We start from the raw sequence: 18,656 nt of genomic DNA, 5'->3' as shown, positions 1-18,656 counted from the left end.
TCAAGTGTGGGGTTCAATGTGTATATAGTACGACGAGCGAAAGCAAGCTGGGGTAGCCAGCAATACATTTCCTTTGCGTCTGCACCTTGTCCTGTGATATGTGACATTCTGGTAGCAGCCTATACATCTTGTGATCCATAACCCTCATCCCAAACACTGTTATGTCTCATAGCCCATTCTTCTGCAACCTTTTCATCACCTCTCAATTTCGCTATAATCGCCTTCTTCATCAGCTGCTCGCACTCTCCATCCAAATACGCTGCTTTTTGGAAGCATTCCCTCGCCCGGTCGACGTAGAGTTCCGCTTTGGCGATGTTTGCGACACGGGAACGGTTTGATGTCAGCTCGCCTGCTCTCGGTGTTGAGGGGGGATGGGAACCAGCGTTCGACGTCGAGACTGTCAAGGCGGTGGGATTGGCGAGACCCATATACGAGTCTGCTAGGTGCGAGTACAGAGTGCCTGTAAGCATGGTATCTGCGCCTTCTAGAGCCTGCTCCAGACATCAGCATATGCAACTCCGTAGCGAGTAAGGATAAAAAGGCAACGTACCTGCGGCAACACGGTCTCGACCAACCTCCTCGCTTCTCGACATTCCCCCAGAGTATTCAGTATCGCACCCAGGCAGCCCACTGCGGACCATAGCGAACTTGCAAGCCGCGCCCTGAAACTCACACTTGCCGCCCGCAGCGCAACGCTGAAGCCCCTCTCCGGTTTACCTGCTTTTCTCCATAACTCTGCCTGCATTAGCAGCACTGAAACACGCTGCTGGATGTCTGCATTGTCTTCTTTGAGAGATTGTGCCAGTAATGAAATGCATTGATAGGCTAGAGGAAACTGCGATGTGGAGATGAGGTACTCAATGTACGTGTCGTGTTGAAGGAAAGAGAGTTCCGGATCGAGAGTTGGGGTAGAGGGCGAGGCTGTCGGTTTAAGGGTTTCGAGCAAATAAGTTGACGTTGACCAGTCGGATCTACACTGATGTCAGCATGAATGACTTGAATCTAGGCAGGTGCGGGTAAAATGGTACCTTCGAATGGCTCTCCTGAGCTTAATGAGGCCAATGCAAAGTATCAAGAATTGGTAAAACTTGAGCGATTTGTACACCGAGGAATCCACAGCTTCTAGCATCATGATAGCCTCGCCGTAGCGGCCGCTCTGGCTTGTAACGAAAGCTCTGCGAGCGATCGCACGGAGACGTTCTTCAATCGGACAGGAATGTGAATAGCAATCGAGGAGAAGCTCGTAATGAATGTTGGCTAGATGTGGGATGCCAAGTCGCTGATAGAATGTCCCTGTGAGAAGCATTTGACTACCGTAACTGTTGACGTTTTCTTTGATGTTGAGATGTGAAGACTGATAAATATGTTCTAATGCCCGGGGAATAGAGTCGCCCTATGTGTGAGTTAGTCCTGGTAGTCTATCAACGCGATCATGAACTACGTACCGTCGCTAGAGAAAGCTTTGCCTCGTTGAGTAAACTTGCGCAGAGCAGGCTGTACATCTTGGTCTCCTTGGCTTTCGCTTTCAAAAAGGCCAACGCATCCCTCTCAGTTCCGAGCATGCTCATGTAACCGGCACCCCTCATCTGCTTGGGGTAGGCTTTCGCCATATGATTTAGCCAGCTGAGACTGAAGCTCAGACAAGTCATGTCCTGGTTCTCCCGGGCTGTGGCAATTGTCTCGTTGATAGCAGCTATCGCTTCGCCAAAGCAGCCGAAGTCGGCCTGAAGGATAGCCATATGCAGTAAAGCATACTGGTAATGGATCTTCTCGCGAGTCTGCATAGCGTAATCGTAGTAGCGATGTAGATTGTCAAAAGCAGATGTGTAGTCTCCGGCTTTCCAGGCATCGAAGAATTGTACGAGATGCGCTTGCCGATGTACAATGCCGGACGACTTGACCATATTGCGAAGTTGACTCTTCATATCGCCAGGAACACGGTCTCCGAGCCTCTGAAGCCTATCGAGTTGGAAGTCCAGGATTCGATCCAGATCGTTCAAACTCATGCCCGCTCCTTCCTCTTGATCTTCTTGTAGATTCCCGTACGCGATCTCGTACATGTCGTCGCCAGCTCTCAGACCCATCTCGGATACAACCATGTCTACACCACTTGATGCCAAGCCAGCCAATCTCTTTGTCCATTGAGCTGTTGGGGCTCTGTACCTGATAAATGAAGACCATAGTTTCATTGAATCGTCGAACTGCAGCCTCGTGAATTCCAGGTGCGCTCTACGAACAAAAGCTCCAAGTGGTGATGTCTTGGAAAGATGGATCCGATCTGGTGATTCTTGATCTTGTGTACCGTGTGGCGGAGGTGTAACCAAATCTAGGATACTGTCGAAGAGAGCGTGCAGCGCATCGAAAGAGTTCATTTCCCACATGTGTTTGAGGAAGAGATCGAGAAGAGTTCGGCCCGGCATGTTGGAGGGGTGTTCTTGAAGTACATCTTCAAAGGCATCGATTGAGAAACACGTGTCTTGTTGACTGGAGATGTTGGAGCGCTGTGGCCGAGCGCTGGACGGTGCCGAAGGAAGATTGTTTGACAAGATGAAGGAAAGTACGGGTATCGTAGCGGAATAGGGAAGACTTGAAGTGCAGTAGAGACGGGTCAAGACAAGAAGGCTGATCTTTTGCGCCGTGAGGTAGCGCGGTGTGGCCATGTTTGTTTGGCGGTTTAATGCTTGTAGCAGAACACAGCGCTGGGCGTTGACGGTGTCAGCGTTGGCGATTATCGCCAACAGAAAAACCTTTGTCGTGTGATTCCGCGCGATATGTGCATTGTATCCAGGTAAGGCGATTGCTGATTGTCAGGCAAGGCTGCGACGTCCAGGATGTGGTGTTTGTTGGAGGTCGTGGGAGGGAATGAACAACCGAGGCGGCGCGCAGCGCGTACAATACTTGTCGCGAAGTCATGCGCCCGAAAGACTGCCCAGGTGCCCCAATCACTACCCGATTGGTGCCTAGGTTACCAAGCCATCAATTTGCCGGCGATCTGGCGGTACAGACTTCATTTCACGACTGTATACAAGATTTCATAGTTTGATATGGATATGAACGTCTACATCTATGCAACTGTTTCCCGTGACGCATGGCCAAATCCTGAGTCTTTCCTCGCGACCTTCTTGAGATCGTTCGCACTTGACTGCAAACGCGGCACAGGAGCGCTGTTCAGAAATTCGTCCTCGTTTGTCGCATTTGTTGCCCAAATCTTGCTAATGCTCAGATCGTAGGGCCCCGGTATACGGTCTATCAAGGATATGCCCACCGTCCTCACCTTCTGTGTCAACATCTCCCTCTGTGGCTCTACGACCTGCCCATGGTTCGTCCGCACGAACTCGTTCCACCTGATTAAAATGGTTTCCCACTCGCCAGGTGTCTTGGAGTGCAGCAGGTGCTGGTGGATGTCTGTAGGAACAATCGACTCGGTCTGCACATTGACAAAGTACTTGCGGCCGTCCGACTTGAACTGGATTGCGAGGAAGTTGTACATGCTCACGTCCCACAGGGACTTGCCAAAGATGGTGGAGCCTCGATCAAGTGTCCTCCATCCGGCATAGCCCGTTCTTTGGATGTGTGGCTGGTTGTGTGGCAGTTGTGTGGATATGGTGCCATGGAAGCGGACGTGGGGGGGTTCCGTCTGGGAGACAGGATGGTGGTCGAAGTTGACGGTGGAGAAGCCGCCGATGTCTTTGTCGCTCATGCGCTTGCATCGTTCCAGATCCTCAGCGTGGTCGAAGTGCATAAGCGGAAAGGGCTTGGACGGGGAGCGCAGGCCCTCGAGCTTGAGTGCTGCGCGTGTCAGTGGCGGCGCATGCACACATGCAGCTGCAGAGCTCACCGAAGTTGGAGAGGCGCTTGAACTCGTCCAGACTCCGCTTGACGAAGCCAGGCGCGAGGCACGCCGATGTTGGTCGCATGGCTGCGTGGGGTGTGTGCTCTTCCCAGGGGCCTCGATGAGCTCACAACGCAATCCATGGCACTGGGGTGTGAATGACGCCGCGGTAGTCTCGCCAGCCGCTAGCCGCTTTGGATGACCATTCCAAAAATCTGGGGACCACTGCATGTGCAAACACATGCCACCACCCTCCACTGCCCGGCGCGACGACTTCCCCTCATGATACCACAGCAGCCGACGCCCCGAACCTCCGACCCTTGACTTTGCGTGCGCCTTCCTCAACCCACGCCGCCACCAATCGCCACGCGCCTCCCCTGCCTCGATGCCACTGCAAGAAGCACCCAGACCTCGAGGCCTCCGAGACGCCACAACCCAGCCGCTGCAACCACTGCCCCCTTCGTCGCGAGAGCTGGGAGAAGTCACCCCTCCAAAACAGCCAGATGGGACACCGGTAGCTAAACAAGATGTCAAGTCTGGAAAGTCGTGGGCGCATTTTGTCGCCGGAGGGTAAGACTACAGTTCACACTGGACCACGCCTTGAGGACTAACATTGTCACAGCCTGGGTGGCATGGCCTCAGCAACCTTGACAGCCCCGCTCGATGTCCTCAAGACTCGGCTGCAATCCACCTTCTACCAGCAGCATCTTGCCGCAATGCGCACCGCCCGCGGCCTGCCCCCCATCGAGACCATGTCCTTCGGCCGCAGCTCGCTACTGCACATACGGGAAACTGGAGAGATATTATGGCAGGTCCCAAAGGCAGAGGGGTGGCGAGCTCTCTTCAAAGGACTGGGACCAAATCTCATCGGAGTAGTCCCCGCACGCGCAATCAACTTCTTTGCATACGGAAACGGCAAGCGTCTGATCAGCACACATTTCAACAATGGTCAAGAGGCAGCATGGGTACATCTGTGTAGTGCAGCAGCGGCTGGTATCGTGACTGGGACCGCTACGAATCCCATCTGGCTGGTCAAGACACGACTGCAACTGGACAAAAACACACACTCGGATGGCCGCGGGCGGCAATACAAGAACGCATTCGACTGCACCATGCAGACCATACGGAAGGAGGGTGTCCGTGGCTTATATCGCGGATTGACTGCAAGCTACTTGGGCGTTACCGAGAGCACATTACAGTGGATGCTTTACGAGCAAATGAAGCTGTCATTAGCACGGAGAGAAGAGCGCGTCATTGCTAGTGGCAGACCGCCAACCGTGTGGGACCAGACTGTAGCATGGACTGGCAAGCTGACTGCCGCTGGATCTGCCAAATTTGTCGCAGCGCTCATCACATATCCCCATGAGGTTGTGCGAACGCGTCTGCGGCAAGCACCAATGGAAGATGGCCGACAGAAGTACACTGGCCTCGTTCAGTGTTTTCGACTAATATGGAAGGAAGAGGGTATGGCAGCACTCTACGGCGGTCTGGTTCCTCACATGTTCCGTGTGGTACCTAGTGCCGCCATCATGTTTGGAACATATGAAGGTGTGCTCAAGTTCCTCGGAGAGAGCAGTAACATGTGATTACCAACGCCGGTATAGAGGTGGTGTAAACATGTATAGGACTGGATGCATACAAACGGCGTTATGAAAAGTTGGGATTTTGCGACGCATACACGGCGTCTTGTATCACCACTCTGCTCCTGCCGAGCATGTACTTGTATTATGTTAGAAAGATGGAAGAATATATGACGACATGAGATTTGCGCATAAAGAACGGAATTCGGCTTCCACTCGACCAAGTGCACTTGAACAGTATTCCTGACCAGAAAACCATCTAGTACTCTCTGCATTGGTCCTTGTAATTTGTAACTTGCTTGTGAGTGTGCAAGTTCAGCAGGGCACGGTGCGACCCGACCAATCGCACATGTACCTCACTAGCGCGAACTTCGCGCCCGAACATTGATCGACTTTGACATATTAAGCATCCTCATCGCGAACGCCCAACGCTCGCCCCGAGCATAAGCCAGCCCCCCGCAATGTCCTCACAAATGCCACTCCGGAGCATACGGATACCGGCGCTGCAACGACAATGTCTCTTCCTCCGCCACCAAACCCTCCTGCACGCCGCCCAACCCACCATAACCCACCCATCCTCCCGCCGCGCCTTCTCCAGCACCCCGTCACACCCAGCAAAGCACAGACAACTCGGACAAGATAAAGCGCAAGCCATAGCTGCAGCCCGATCCCAAATTTCGCCCTCACCAAATGTCAACTTTGAGCAAGCGCAAACCAACACAGATGCCATGGCGGAGGACATTGGTCTGCTGCAAAATACTATCGTGAGGGCGCCATTCTTGGACGTGTACAATGGATCGCCCGGCCTCGGAGGGGTCCTGAGATATTACTGGGAGATTGTCAAGCAAAAGGCAACAGGTCTCTACTCGTAAGTTGGACTTTCTTCGGGTTAGGACCGGGCCTGGGACATGAGGGGAGAAGCAGAAGAAGAAGAAGGACAACACATCCGAAATTAAAGTTGAAAGCGTATAGGACTAACCTAAACCCTTAGACGATACTACTACCGCGATTGCATCCAGAAGTCCGGCTGGACAAAATATCTACCCGTCGACCTCTTCCATAACACACAATACAAAGTCCTAGCCAAGAGATACTACCAGCACATCTACAGAAGCTTCGCCTCGTACGTCTCTCCCGAAAATTCATATGACATACTTTGCAAACACACTAACACAAACCAACCAACAGAGGCAACGTAACGCCCCTCAAGCAAGTATGCCTACCACCCCTCGTAAAGAAACTTAAGCAACGAATCGCCGCCCGCGGCAAGACGACCCTGAAATGGAACCTGCACGAATTCAAATCCGCGCGCGTAATGAGCCACCGCGCGTCGCCCTTGGGCGAGCAGACACCAGACACAGCGTACAGACAAGTCGTTGTACGCCTCGTATCCGTTCAATCCGTCGAACGGTCTACGCCGACATCGCCCAAAATTTCCAAGTCTCCCATATCTGCTGCTCGGCTACCCTGGGTCCCAGATGCTGCGCGCCAACGAGCGGAAAAGGCACGTCAACAGAGGCAAAAATCCGAGGATGAAGTGGAGACGGAGAAGCCGGTCGCCAAGAGCGACGAGGCGTTTATCGATAATGGAGTTAAGAAGACTGTAGTCGAGTATCTGGTGTTGCAGAAGAGAGTCATCAAGGGTACGGAGGAGGACTGGAAGGTCTGGGGCTTCACCGAGGCGTCCACGCCGAGTGTGCTTGCGAGAGAAGAGCTGTATTGGTCGCAGATGCTGAACGTACAGGCTGGTGGTGCTGTATAGTGTTGGTAGCTCTGGGGATAGACACGTTGTAACAATATTTGTACATGTGATGGACATCATGAGGGCATGTAATTGTGCCTAGAAACTTCAGACGTAGCCATGTATGATCTGGAAACCCAGCTCTGAAGCTGCAGATATGCGCTCCACTCTGAACCGGACATCACGTGGAGCATGCTACATGAAAAAAGTCCACTGTGTAGAGGAAGGTGGTCATGTCATTTGAGCTCTTGCCAGTAGCAATAACGATAATCCAGGTACACGCATTCATTCGGCGCCCAGCATTCCACTGCCGCGCATGTGCTCGAACCAGCCTCGTACTCCGCCCCTCTCTTCATCCTGGTATAGAGGCGTATGACGCAAGCTTACAAAAAGCTGTGCCGCTTTAGCCGTGCCACGGACGAGGGCAGCTGGCATATCGAGGAGGCACAAGGTAGTAGTCATGGACGACTAGAAACCGTGGACCTGATTTCTGATTAGACTGTGACTCGATGCTAAATCGTGCCGGGCTGTGACTCACCTTGATCGTCTTCGCATCGAGACCAAGTCCCTCCTTCTTGTCGGTCAAGAAGTCCTGGACGTCTTTGCGCTGATCGCCCTGGAGTTGGACGACTTCGCCCATCTCGGCGTCGCTTACAATGGTGCCATTGCAGGCAAACTTCTTTTTGATCACCTTGAGGATCTTCTTCTGGTCAAATTTCTTGGGGAGACCTTGGACAGTCGTCAAGGTCTTGCGGCCATTGCGCTCTAATGTCGTGTTAGCCTGGTGCGGCTAAAGAATAGCGTATGGCAGATGCGGGCCGTTATGGGCAGGAGCGAGGTGTGCGAATGGGTTGGGTGCGTGGTGAGGTTTTTGCATCAGTGGGCAAGGGCGGTGAGGGACCTACGTTGGATACGAATATGAATGTAGTCCTGCTGAGTCTGCTTGACCTGGCCGGTATCTTCATCCGCTTCCGCGAACGGGTCTATGAATATCGTGTCAGTAGCTGCCTGGTATGCGCCTCGAGGGTCACGACTTACCGAAGGTCTTGAGGTTCTCGATGGACATACGACAGTCGGTGAGCGCGCGTGTAGGTGGGGGGTAGTTGGGTATGGATGCTTTGGGTAGCGGCGATTTCTTGGGTGGGCTGGGAGTGGAGTTGGGGTGGTTTTGGGGTGGTGACAAGTCGGGAGGGTGCAAGTGAGGGTTCCAAGGTTTGTAGCGTAGAGCAGGCTGAGAGAAAGAGGTGGGGAATGCGGCGGGAGAGGAAGGCGAGCCCCGCCGTGGTCTGTGCGCGCCAAAAGGGTGATGCTTGCCGTTCAGGGCTCGGTACCGGATGCGAGGCTGGAGGTGCGAATGAGACAAGACGAGGGTAGCATGGGACACATGGGGCGTGCAAGTGATATGGGTATTACGAGCGAGCTGACATGTATTGTCGCTTGCTCGGCGAGGACGTCGAATTATACAATTACACGGTACCGTTGCTACCTGAGTACCGGCTACGCACCAACCTCTCCTACGGCGGCCTACGACGGCGGCGCAGCAGCAAACGCCTCCGTGCCAGATGCTTGGCCCGGCCTGATAGGTGGTGGGGGGAGGAATATTGACGAGTAGGTCTGTGGTACAGCATCAACACGAGATCTGTCGGAGCCAGGGCCGAACTTACAACGAGGAGCGACATGGCTGTGATCTGGTTAGCTGTCTGAGCAAGCACAACGGGAATCGGCACATACCAGACATGCCAACCTGGAAGTAGGCGGGTGTAGTCGACGTCTTCTTCTGCTCGGGGGTCTCAGCAAGCCACGACTGGATAGCGAATACTACAGCAACCCTGCGTCGAGTCAATTAGGGAACGTGGCACAAGATGGGGAAGCCTACCAGCCGATCATCCTGTGCAGCACGCGTGATGTCAGTCATGGAGTTTTGCGCGCATCTGGGTGTTGCCTACTTGTTCCGCGTGAAGATCTGGGACACGATATCAGCCGTGCAACATGGGATTGGGAGAGCAGCACTTACAGCAGCCATGGGCAGTGTGCTCGAGAGCGTGCTCGACATGTCGTTGTCGTCCTTGGCCTTCTCTGGCTCGGCATAGGGCACGACTGCAGGAGGAGGTGGGTTAGACACGTGATCAATGGCGTTGGGATGGACGGGTCGAGCCGTGGAACCCCTATGAGGGCGCGGTGCGGCATCACGTACTCAGGTCGGCGCGGCGCATGTCTTTTCTGGAGGCCATCGTGGAGCTGGCGGTCAGGTGTCGGGCAGGTGTAGGCAGGTGTGTGGGCGGGTGGAGATGGGTGGTGGAGGATAGGGTGCAGCACTCGGACTGGGCGGCGTGAGCGGCGGCTGTGTGTCTTGCTGGGCCGGCATGGCGCTGGCCCCCGTCGTAGTGCGTCGTAGCGTGGATCCCTGCTCGCTCTATCGTATTACCGGGTGATCGACTCCGCTGTTCGCAATCCAAGATAACCTCAGACATCACGTCAACCGTCGCTCCCTCGACACGCCTCGCTCTGTCCATCAGCCCCATCCGAGCCGCACCGCCGTCCCTCCTTTGCTGCCCGCGTGTGAGGCTCGCACATGCCGCCGCCCCATCGACGCGGTTCCTGACCTCGCAGCCCTCGTCGCTCGCTCCCTTGGCCCACCCACTGCATGCGCCTGATACAACGATGAAGCCGCTGTGTGTGCGATGACTTCTCGACCTGGCCCGGGGATTCACGAATCTCTACAGACTCGTGGCAGCGCCCTGCCTCCTCGGTCCCAGGTGCAGCGCCGGCCCTCGAAGCCCGCCCACACCCTCCTTCAGCCGGACTGCATCGACCCGGCCCTAGAGGACGACCGTCCACCGGCACACACTGCCCTCCACGATGCCGCGAGGCCGCCCCCGCGAGGACGCCCGCCGCTCTTCTACACCACCATCCCGACCCACGGCACCGAGCTGCCCCTGCACTCCTTTCCCTACCAGCCGGCCGCCAACCTGCCCCAGCCCCCACGCCCGGGCTCCCTGCACCTGAGAGACGCTTCGCACCAGCGTCGCATACTGCCCGGCGGCACCGGAGTCAAAGACGCGCCCAAACCCGGTGGGCCCGAAGTCGTCGTTCCACCCGTCCATTTTCCCGGTGGGAAGGCTGCCGATCTGTTTCCATGGACCGGCAACAACCCCGAGGACAACCTGTCCGAGGCGCTAGTCAAGGCAGGCGTCAGCAACAAGCCCCAGATCATGAACGAGTCCAATACCGCACGCCCCTCGCTCATCAACAACCTCAAGAACAAGTCGGGCCTCAGCACCCTGTCGACCCTGTTCGTCGCCGTGCTGGAGAAGCGACAGCAGACGGGCCGCCTCCAAACCCCAAACACCTTCAAGCCCCCGCCGCGATTGACCCTGCGAGACTCGACCCGCGAGCAGTGGCTGCACGACTTGGCCAACCCAACCATTGGCCTTCGCCGCCTCAGCCGCACCATACCGCACGGCCTCACTGGCAAAGTGCTGCTCGAACAATGTCTGAACAAGCACATTCCTCTGCCGAGAGCCCTGTGGCTGGCCAAATGCGTAGGTATCAACGAGCTGCGTGCGCATAAAAGAAAGGGCCAGGCCGGTACCGTGACATGGGGCAGAGGCTGGACCAGTTCGGTCGAGCAATTCATAGACGGCGTCATCAGTACCATTGGCCAGGGTGATTGGAAACCCCGCATCACCTACGCCCTCCAGCTTGCGACCCATCTCTACAAAGAGCATCTGCTCGACGACGACCACTTTCTCGACTGGATAGTCAATGGCTTGGATACCTGTCCCTCGGAACGCCTATTTATCTGGCTGCTGGTCGTTTCCATATCACACTACTGGACCGCTGTAACCTGCTGTCGACGCCGCGGCAAACGTCTCGCCGAGTCATTGCTCACCCAGCTCGACAAAATCTATCGACTTGAGGATCTGCGACCTTATATCGCCGTTTTGCAATACCTTGAAAACACCATTGTCCGCTTGCTCGCCACACGACCTGCTTGCCTGCTGCTTCCGACTGCGTGGGCCAGATATTGTCCCCTCTTGCGGAATCTCGCTGAAAGGAAGAATCATGCACATGTCATGCAAGCGATCCGGAGGCTCGAGCTGAGGAACGCTAGGCTCCTGCGATCGCCGAAGAAAGTTCCTTCGGCCTCACAGACACCGGCTGGCCGCGTCTATCGGGTACTGGACTCGGTAGACTACAGCAAGCCAGTGCGTATTGAGGACTTGTCCTGTGACTGCATGGAGATAATCGCCGACGCTCCACGCTTGATCGGTGTTCTCCTCCAGTGGGCATGTACTTATTACCGAGCAGGAGCACACAGGATCTATCTGGCGACGCGATTACTTCGTCGATGGAACCACCTCGGCGCGGACGTATATGACGGCATAGTTTCACACCTCCGCGACATGACGTGGGTTGCTACCGGCGATTCAAATATACTCTTCAAAATCGTTGCTGAACTGGTCCGTTCAAAGACTTTCGCTACTGGGCGCTACCTTCAGTGGCTTATTGCTACGGGATCTACAGGTCACAATACAGATCTGTCTTCAGTAAGTCATGCCCCACAAGTTCCATCTGTTGGTTCTAACTATTCGATAGCCGCAGTCCTGGCCGTTGCGTTTGATCACCGAGATACCCCTCAGTGGGCTACCGGACCAAATCCGTACATTGCGGAGCACACTCCTCCGTGGAACCTTACACTCCGCCGAATTGGAACAACGAGCTCTTGGCTACGCTGAGCACATGATATCTCAGACCTTACCTACCTTGTTTGGCATCTACAGTACCACAAATAAGCTCAACGACGAAGAGCTAGACAAGCTCAGTTCGACGATCAAGCTCGAACTGGGCATTTGGTTGCGTCAACACGTCGCTCAGTATGCCGAGGTTAGCGCGCAGTAAGTATTCTCGTAAATTAACCATGACTTCGCTTACATTATACAGCATACCCACGAAGGACTCCTCAGTCGAAGAAACCGCCGCGGTCTCTCTTCTAACGCCCTGGGACTTTCACACTGTAAGATCGTACCTTGAGCGATTCGGAGACCTTGCTATCCTTGCGGACATTGTCGGCGTCGCAACTACATCCTTGGACTCCAGTGTTCTTGCTTCTGCTGCGGACACGATCAACTACCACGCCAGAACCTTTCGTGCAATAGGTGCCTTTGACCCACTGTTTGCTAGAATTGCCACAAGATATGCCGCTCTACGAACTGTCCGACTCCCGGATCGCGAATTACTGCTTAGTCTTGCCAGTCTAGCTCGTACAGCACAAGCTGATGGCCAACTCCCCCAGCTCCTCAACTATGATTTGAGCCAACTGAACCAAAGGAACTCTCTTGTAGCCTGTTCACCAGCCTCCGACAACATGGGTGAGGTCATGCAAACAGGATCGTCTTCCAATGACGAGATTGAACGCATACTTTCGAGTGGTACCAGCATGGATCAACAGATGATGGGACGAGTACTGAGGAAGATCGTCAGCAACCTAGAGGAACATCTAGCCAAGGGCTCTTTCCACTTGAACAATCACCATGCATGGTTCCATCGGCTGCGCTGCTTCGATGAGCCGACCTTCGACATGGTCGTGAATGAATGGCTGCTTCTGAGCTTGATGGCTCAAAGGACTGATACCCTACGGGTAGCCTTGCCTACACTTGTTGGTTCAGGCTGTATTCCTTTGGCGTCCTTCCTTGATTCACTCAGAACTTGCATCGCAAAATTCAAGACCAATCCTTCTGAAGGTGGCCTCCAAACTGCTCTCAAAGGCATGATGATCACTCTGCCGTCTGACGCTCTAGTTCAGTCTTGTTCGCCGCAAGATGCATATCGATACCGCTTGGAGCAACGAAAGCTCTGCTTGGAAACCGAAGGGTGCTTTACGCAATGTGTTAGTGAGGTGATTGGGCTTGCTTCAACCATTACTTCTCAGAAGGCTCAGGGACAAGTCTCAGAGTTCCTACGCAGTAAGCCCATGCTGCATGTTCTGAAACATCGCATTGCCGGCGATCCAGGATGCTTGTCAAAGTTGAACAGGGATGCCTCGAGTCATTTGCTCAAGCCGTCGTTGGACAGCCTACTTGACCCCAAAGGTCACTTACGGTTGCCCGACAAGAGCCCCGAACAGCAGGTACTTGCAGTTTTTGCACTTACTAGCGAGTTGTCTTTACCAATCTGCCAAGCGACTATCGAGCAGCTGTTCTCATCTAGTGCAACCGCGCTGGGAGGCTCCGGTGAGGTACTTTCTGCTTCCCTCTTGAGTGCCATCAAGACAGCAGTGGAAGAGGATCAACCTTCAGGACTAGGGCTACTTGCGAGCTTGGACGCTGCTCTCACCGACCAAATACGACAGCACGCTGAACGCGAGATCTTGAATGCCTCTAGCTTTTTGTGTATGACATCCACCGTCAAAGTAGAGGAACCAGAGAAGGTCTCGCCCGCAGTAGTACAAAAATATCTCACTGTCATCGATCTGACTTCCAACAAGCGCGCGACATCTACGGAACAGATTGCGCTTCTCCAAGCCTTGGTCGAGAGGTTCAAAGGCATAAGTCAAGCTCTTGAAGACAACAGACTCTCTGTTCTAGAGATTTATGTTTGGTTGAACGCCCTACTTCGTCTGGTAGTATCTCATGCACCGGACATGTTGGCCGAGGCTACACATCCACATCAGACCGCTTTGATGAGTGCCATGGCTGCCTTGCTCATGCATCCGTCTTTGGAACTATATCCTACGATTACCGAACATGTCTTTGATGTCACTGTGTTCTTGGCCGATTACATAACGGATGACGTTCGGTTCCACGTTACTCGGTTGGAAGGAGCAAGGCTTGCAAGCGATGCGCGTTGTGTCTTCATCCTGGGAGTAACGGCTCCCGTCGACGGCTGGCTTGTTCTGGCCAAGCCCGTCAACACCCCTCTGGTCCAGGCATCGTCGCAACCACCGACACCAACGCCCCTTCAGAATCAGCCATCACCGTACCAGAGCCCGCAGGTACCTGCGAGTGGCTCTGCAACACCGCAACAACGCTATTTCCAACAGCAACAACAAAGACAACAGCAAATGCAAGCGGCTCAACAGGCTCAACAGATACGTGCGCAGCAGCAGTACCACCAGCACCCGCAGAACAAGATGCTGCCCGCACAACTCCAAAGAACCCCGTCAGGCCAGGCCTCACCCTCTCCACTGCAGCAAATGTCGCAAATGCAACAGATGCAGCAAATGCAACAGCGCGCCATGCAACCATCGCCCGTCTACTCGCAGCGTCCTACTCCTGCAGCGGGTCAAGGCCAATCTAGTAGCCAGAGCCAGATGATTGCGCAGGCGCCGGGCAAGCTTCAAATGAGGCAAGACCGGGAGATACGGCACTATCCTTTTGTACAGCCTAGGTGGGAAATTCTAGCCGAATCTTCTGGTAACCCGAATGGAAATGAGACTGCAATCAACTTAAGTCTCTTTGGTGCGCGGAAGGTGTAAGTACACAAGTATCATGCCACTTTTATTCTATGTTCAAGTTCTCTCGTGGGATAGAACACCTTCGTTTCGTTCATGTCGTTTTCTCACGTTCGCTTTTTGTCTCTTATGTTGTTGGACTTCACACTACCTTCACCTTTCAGTTCTAGAGCATGAAGCGAGGCGTTTTCCCGGGTTACTGCTATGATCTGCTCATGACATTGCATTACACCGGAGTTTTTTGCGGGACGGTTTTCATCTGCATATAGCGTTAAGGGACTATATAGGGTATTTTTTTTGGCCATTCGCATTGCTGTGGCAGCCATACAGTAGGGCGTTGAGGTTGGAAAGACTTGAAGCATTGATGTTTTTTGTTTTTCTAAGATGCACCACACATATTGATTGGGTTCAAATATTTGATACATCTGGTTGTACCAGTACATGATGCTTTCACATGAATTGGTATGCTAACAATCCTGTCTGCTTCCAGACAAACATTTGCATGCCATTGTAACACACACAAGGTATGGATCTTGGGTATTAACATGTGAACAAGTCACAAACGTCGTCTTGTCCAGACTAGACGTTTTCCCTTGAGTTCAACGCGAATCCGATAACCACCAAATTAATGTAGCATGTACGGTAAGGTGGAACATGGGCCCCGTCTCGAGTGTTGCTGAACACGGTCACGACAGTATGGAAACGTCGAACTGACGTTGCCATGTGGCGACTACGTCGTTTCTGATGCAGTGCAGAAAGCAGGATGCGTACGTAGCGTGCAGATGTTACCAAATGCTCAGCCGAGCAATATCAGGTAGATGGATAACTCGTATCATCACCGTGCCTCGTCAAGTCTCGTTCTCAGTGTTGGGGCTGGAAGAGGGCTCAGCCTTGAGCTGGGCTGCTGCCCCGGGAGTCAAAACCTCTGATCCTTTCCCCTTCAGCGCAGCGAGCTCTTTTTTCAGTGCATCCATCTCTTGGTCCTTTCGGCTGATCAAGTCGTCCCGCTCTGATACCTCCTGTTTCAGCTGCTTGATGTATTCGATGGCGCTTTCAACTTTTGCCGCTTTGGAGTTGTTGGAGTTTTGGGCGTTTGTATCGGGGCTTTTGGCGTCTGGAATAGCACCAAGCTGCGGTGAAGGGAGAAGAGCCTGCATTTCTTGGAGGGCCATATTTATGCGATTTCGGCGGCCTTGCTCGGCGATCTTGTGAGATGTGCGTTTTGAAGTGAGGTTAGTGGAAAGTGATGTGGGGTAGACGACTCCGGGGACGGTGGTGCCATCAAGTATGTTCTGGTAGTTTGACTTGGATGCTAGGAGAAGGGCGTGGGTGTTGTCAGTTACCCCTGTTGCAAATTAGATTAGACAGCAAATCAGATACTGAGGGGTACTTACCACTTCCGCCGTCGGGTAGTAAAGGCTTTATGCTTGGTGAGATCTTGGGCCTCAATGCAGGGCTGACAAGACTCGAGCTAACGCTGTTCCTCTTCTTGGGGTTGCGCGCCAGTTTTGGGTCCTTCTTGCCATTAGTTATAGAGAAGGCTGGACTCGTTGGGGTAGACATGGCGTCCAGCATCGGACTAGGTCTGGCCGACATGGAGGCGCCTGGCGTGCTCAGAGGATTCAACTTGGGTGTCTTCCGCGCAGACATACGAGAGGCGTCACCATCACCATTCCGGATAGCTGTATCGATTCTTGATAGCCCTGGTCTGTCTAGTGATGCCTCTGGTAGGGTGAGATCCTCCAGCATTGGTGGTGCTTCTTGGGAGCCACTGACATCGGGCGAAGGTTGTATCCGCATGAGAGATGCAGGAGTGGCCGGAGTGCCGTTCTGGCTGCTGCGCTGGGCCATCATGGCAGGGGAAGCTGTTGAAGAAGTAGGCTTCGGCGGCGGTCGCATCTCCGACAGCATAGGCTCAGGAGATATAGAATCGGTTTCTGAGCTTTCACGAGTCCTTGGCACATCCAGACCGTTGGCAGACGGGCGTGTCAGTCGCGCATCCTGCATGAGTTCGGTCACCTCCTTGGGTGGAATGAGAGAGGACACAGTTGCTTTCCGCCTGTTAGGTTTAACGATAGGGGACTGTCGTACACGGCCGTTGCCGTTTGTGCGCGGCGCATTCCTTTTGTTGGTACTCCGTAGACTCCTGCGTCCTTGTTCCTGTGGCACCAGGGCAGGTTCCCCTAGCATGTCCATATCCACATCGATGGGCGAGTGGCCTGTCGAGCTCCCGGATGTTGTGTGCTGCGACTGGTGGTGCACATGCTGTTGGCTCTGGGCATTCAAGGCAGGGGATGTAAGAGGGCTGAAGTAGGCTCCGGGCATTGTGAAGTCGGGAATCTGGAAGCGCGTATCGTGGGGCGTCACGGCAGGCGAAACTAGTGGGGTGAAAGTCTATACGGGTCAGTGGGATTATGTGGTAGTGTCCGAGTCCAACATACCGCATCGTCCTTGCGCATATGGTATCTCTGGTCGAACAGCGACTGGTGGTGATCTGATTGTTGGAGATAGCGATGGGGGTCGCCATGCATTTCTATGCTATTTGGCGTGGGCGGAACACCCTGGTGTGGGCGGTAAATCTGGTCCTGGGCCTGGGTGAAAGACGGGGTGCCAGCCTGGCTGTACTGGGCCATGCCATAGTCGAAGAAAGTGTTGGCTGACTGGGACAAGCCATGGCCAGGCAGATTCTGGGCGTGCTGTCTGGCGTTGGGGCCATGATGGTGGTCCTGGGGAAGTTGCGGGGGAAACTGGCCCTGGAGATGGTGGACATTGAGCGACTCGGTCAGATCGGCGAGTTGGTTCCCATTAGAGGCGGGTCCTTCGTGATTGTACCCATCGATGCTGAAGTGCAGGTCAAGATTGTCGAAGTCGATGAATTCAGCGCCGGCAAAGTCTTCAGCGGGCGGGTCCATTTGGAAGTGCTCGGCAGCACTCCACGACTGCGCAGTCGAGCTGTTCATGTCGTCGGCGCGGGACCCTGGGCGGAGGGGAGAGAGAAAATTGGCGTTGCGAAGATGGGCGGGTGGGGCTGCGCGGGATTGGGACCGGGTTGCTGCGTCTGCTTCGCATGTGCGTCGGCTCAAGTTCGCGTCTGGCGAGGGTGCAGCGGGCTGCGACTCGGGCGTCGCTCTCTCCAGCGGATACTGAAGAGAGTGTCGTCGGGGTCAGGACGAGGCACTGCACGAGAAGAGGCCGGGTGGTAGGCCCCCACGGTGATTTGATAAGACTGGGCTGGGGGGGCAGTTCGCCCGCGCACGTCGAATGCAGCGCGGGCTATAGCCCACTGCGGCTTGCAAAACCTGGCCTCGCGTCCTCAGCCTATTATCAGGTGCCGTGCCAGCACCCAGCAACTAGCCCACATGACATTCAGCCTTGGCCCGGTCGTCGAGTTGGGTGCATGGTGTTGACCAGCGGCTCACAGATGACTTGACTCGCGCGCGTGGGATGCACACCACACACATACATAGACAAGAGAACAGCTACTGCGCAATGCCCTCGTCATTCACTTGATTCGACTGCTGGGCCGCGCTTCAGGGTCTGCGAAGCTGCAGCGATGGATTGCATACAAGACTAGTCGGCCAATAGTGCCGGTCCCGCACTCCACCGGGGGAGGCGTAGGCGAGGACAGCTGCCCTTTGCATTCGTTCCTTGTTGACTTGCGTCCCATGCCAGTGCATGGTACATTGGACATGGCTGCGCCAGCCAGCTGGTCGAGCGAACGGCAGACTCGGGCTGCCTCGTCCTGCAGCTGCACGTGAAGGCGTCTGGTTGGGCGAAGCCATGTTTGTTATACGGCAGGCTGATTGGGCTGTAGCGCGACTGACTACGGTTGTTTGCCGGTGGAGCGCGCCATGTCGATGCGCCTTGTTAATCTCGTTTGCCCTAGCATGTAGCCACCTACCCCTTCCAGCAAGTTCCCGCCTGTCCAGATGGCCTCGTTTCTACGGCGACATGTCGAGGCTGGCTATGGCAAGCACTGGTCACATGTGGGAATGTCAAAGACGACGACAGTGAATTATGAGAGTGCTTTTGTCTCGTGATTGTAGAACC

General features: G+C 54.5%; 8 protein-coding genes across 8 annotated transcripts; 3 read left to right on the top strand and 5 right to left on the bottom strand.

Annotated features, from left to right (window-relative positions):
• Positions 1-119: 119 nt before the first annotated feature.
• Positions 120-2,660, bottom strand: J4E85_001454 (uncharacterized protein; the record flags this gene model as incomplete). The annotated part of the gene is made up of 4 exons (XM_051465740.1): positions 120-491; positions 551-971; positions 1,029-1,393; positions 1,446-2,660. The coding sequence occupies 4 exons, from the start codon at positions 2,658-2,660 to the stop codon at positions 120-122; spliced, it is 2,373 nt and encodes a 790-aa protein (XP_051330297.1).
• A 404-nt stretch (positions 2,661-3,064) lies between these two features.
• Positions 3,065-3,917, bottom strand: J4E85_001453 (uncharacterized protein; the record flags this gene model as incomplete). The annotated part of the gene is made up of 2 exons (XM_051465739.1): positions 3,065-3,789; positions 3,839-3,917. The coding sequence occupies 2 exons, from the start codon at positions 3,915-3,917 to the stop codon at positions 3,065-3,067; spliced, it is 804 nt and encodes a 267-aa protein (XP_051330296.1).
• Positions 3,918-4,217: 300 nt separating this feature from the next.
• On the top strand, positions 4,218-5,418 carry J4E85_001452 (uncharacterized protein; the record flags this gene model as incomplete). The annotated part of the gene is made up of 2 exons (XM_051465738.1): positions 4,218-4,402; positions 4,455-5,418. The coding sequence occupies 2 exons, from the start codon at positions 4,218-4,220 to the stop codon at positions 5,416-5,418; spliced, it is 1,149 nt and encodes a 382-aa protein (XP_051330295.1).
• A 467-nt stretch (positions 5,419-5,885) lies between these two features.
• J4E85_001451 (uncharacterized protein) lies at positions 5,886-7,174 on the top strand (the record flags this gene model as incomplete). The annotated part of the gene is made up of 3 exons (XM_051465737.1): positions 5,886-6,280; positions 6,404-6,535; positions 6,601-7,174. 3 exons carry the CDS (start codon positions 5,886-5,888, stop codon positions 7,172-7,174), a joined length of 1,101 nt encoding a protein of 366 aa, XP_051330294.1.
• A 447-nt stretch (positions 7,175-7,621) lies between these two features.
• SUI1_1 (Eukaryotic translation initiation factor eIF-1) lies at positions 7,622-8,219 on the bottom strand (the record flags this gene model as incomplete). Its single annotated transcript, XM_051465736.1, has 4 exons — positions 7,622-7,636; positions 7,692-7,918; positions 8,059-8,136; positions 8,192-8,219. The coding sequence occupies 4 exons, from the start codon at positions 8,217-8,219 to the stop codon at positions 7,622-7,624; spliced, it is 348 nt and encodes a 115-aa protein (XP_051330293.1).
• Positions 8,220-8,677: 458 nt separating this feature from the next.
• J4E85_001449 (uncharacterized protein) lies at positions 8,678-9,384 on the bottom strand (the record flags this gene model as incomplete). The annotated part of the gene is made up of 6 exons (XM_051465735.1): positions 8,678-8,767; positions 8,818-8,834; positions 8,885-8,982; positions 9,100-9,116; positions 9,168-9,250; positions 9,348-9,384. 6 exons carry the CDS (start codon positions 9,382-9,384, stop codon positions 8,678-8,680), a joined length of 342 nt encoding a protein of 113 aa, XP_051330292.1.
• Positions 9,385-9,834: 450 nt separating this feature from the next.
• On the top strand, positions 9,835-14,630 carry J4E85_001448 (uncharacterized protein; the record flags this gene model as incomplete). Its single annotated transcript, XM_051465734.1, has 3 exons — positions 9,835-11,703; positions 11,753-12,051; positions 12,098-14,630. 3 exons carry the CDS (start codon positions 9,835-9,837, stop codon positions 14,628-14,630), a joined length of 4,701 nt encoding a protein of 1,566 aa, XP_051330291.1.
• An 824-nt stretch (positions 14,631-15,454) lies between these two features.
• On the bottom strand, positions 15,455-17,566 carry J4E85_001447 (uncharacterized protein; the record flags this gene model as incomplete). Its single annotated transcript, XM_051465733.1, has 3 exons — positions 15,455-15,951; positions 16,001-17,000; positions 17,048-17,566. 3 exons carry the CDS (start codon positions 17,564-17,566, stop codon positions 15,455-15,457), a joined length of 2,016 nt encoding a protein of 671 aa, XP_051330290.1.
• Positions 17,567-18,656: the final 1,090 nt, after the last annotated feature.

The sequence above is a fragment of the Alternaria conjuncta genome, assembly GCF_024043145.1.
Source record: "Alternaria conjuncta strain BMP 0040 chromosome Unknown scaffold_2, whole genome shotgun sequence".
Lineage (NCBI taxonomy): Eukaryota > Fungi > Ascomycota > Dothideomycetes > Pleosporales > Pleosporaceae > Alternaria > Alternaria conjuncta.
The sequence above is the reverse complement of the archived record's forward strand: the minus strand, read 5'-3'. Positions and strand labels throughout refer to the sequence as shown.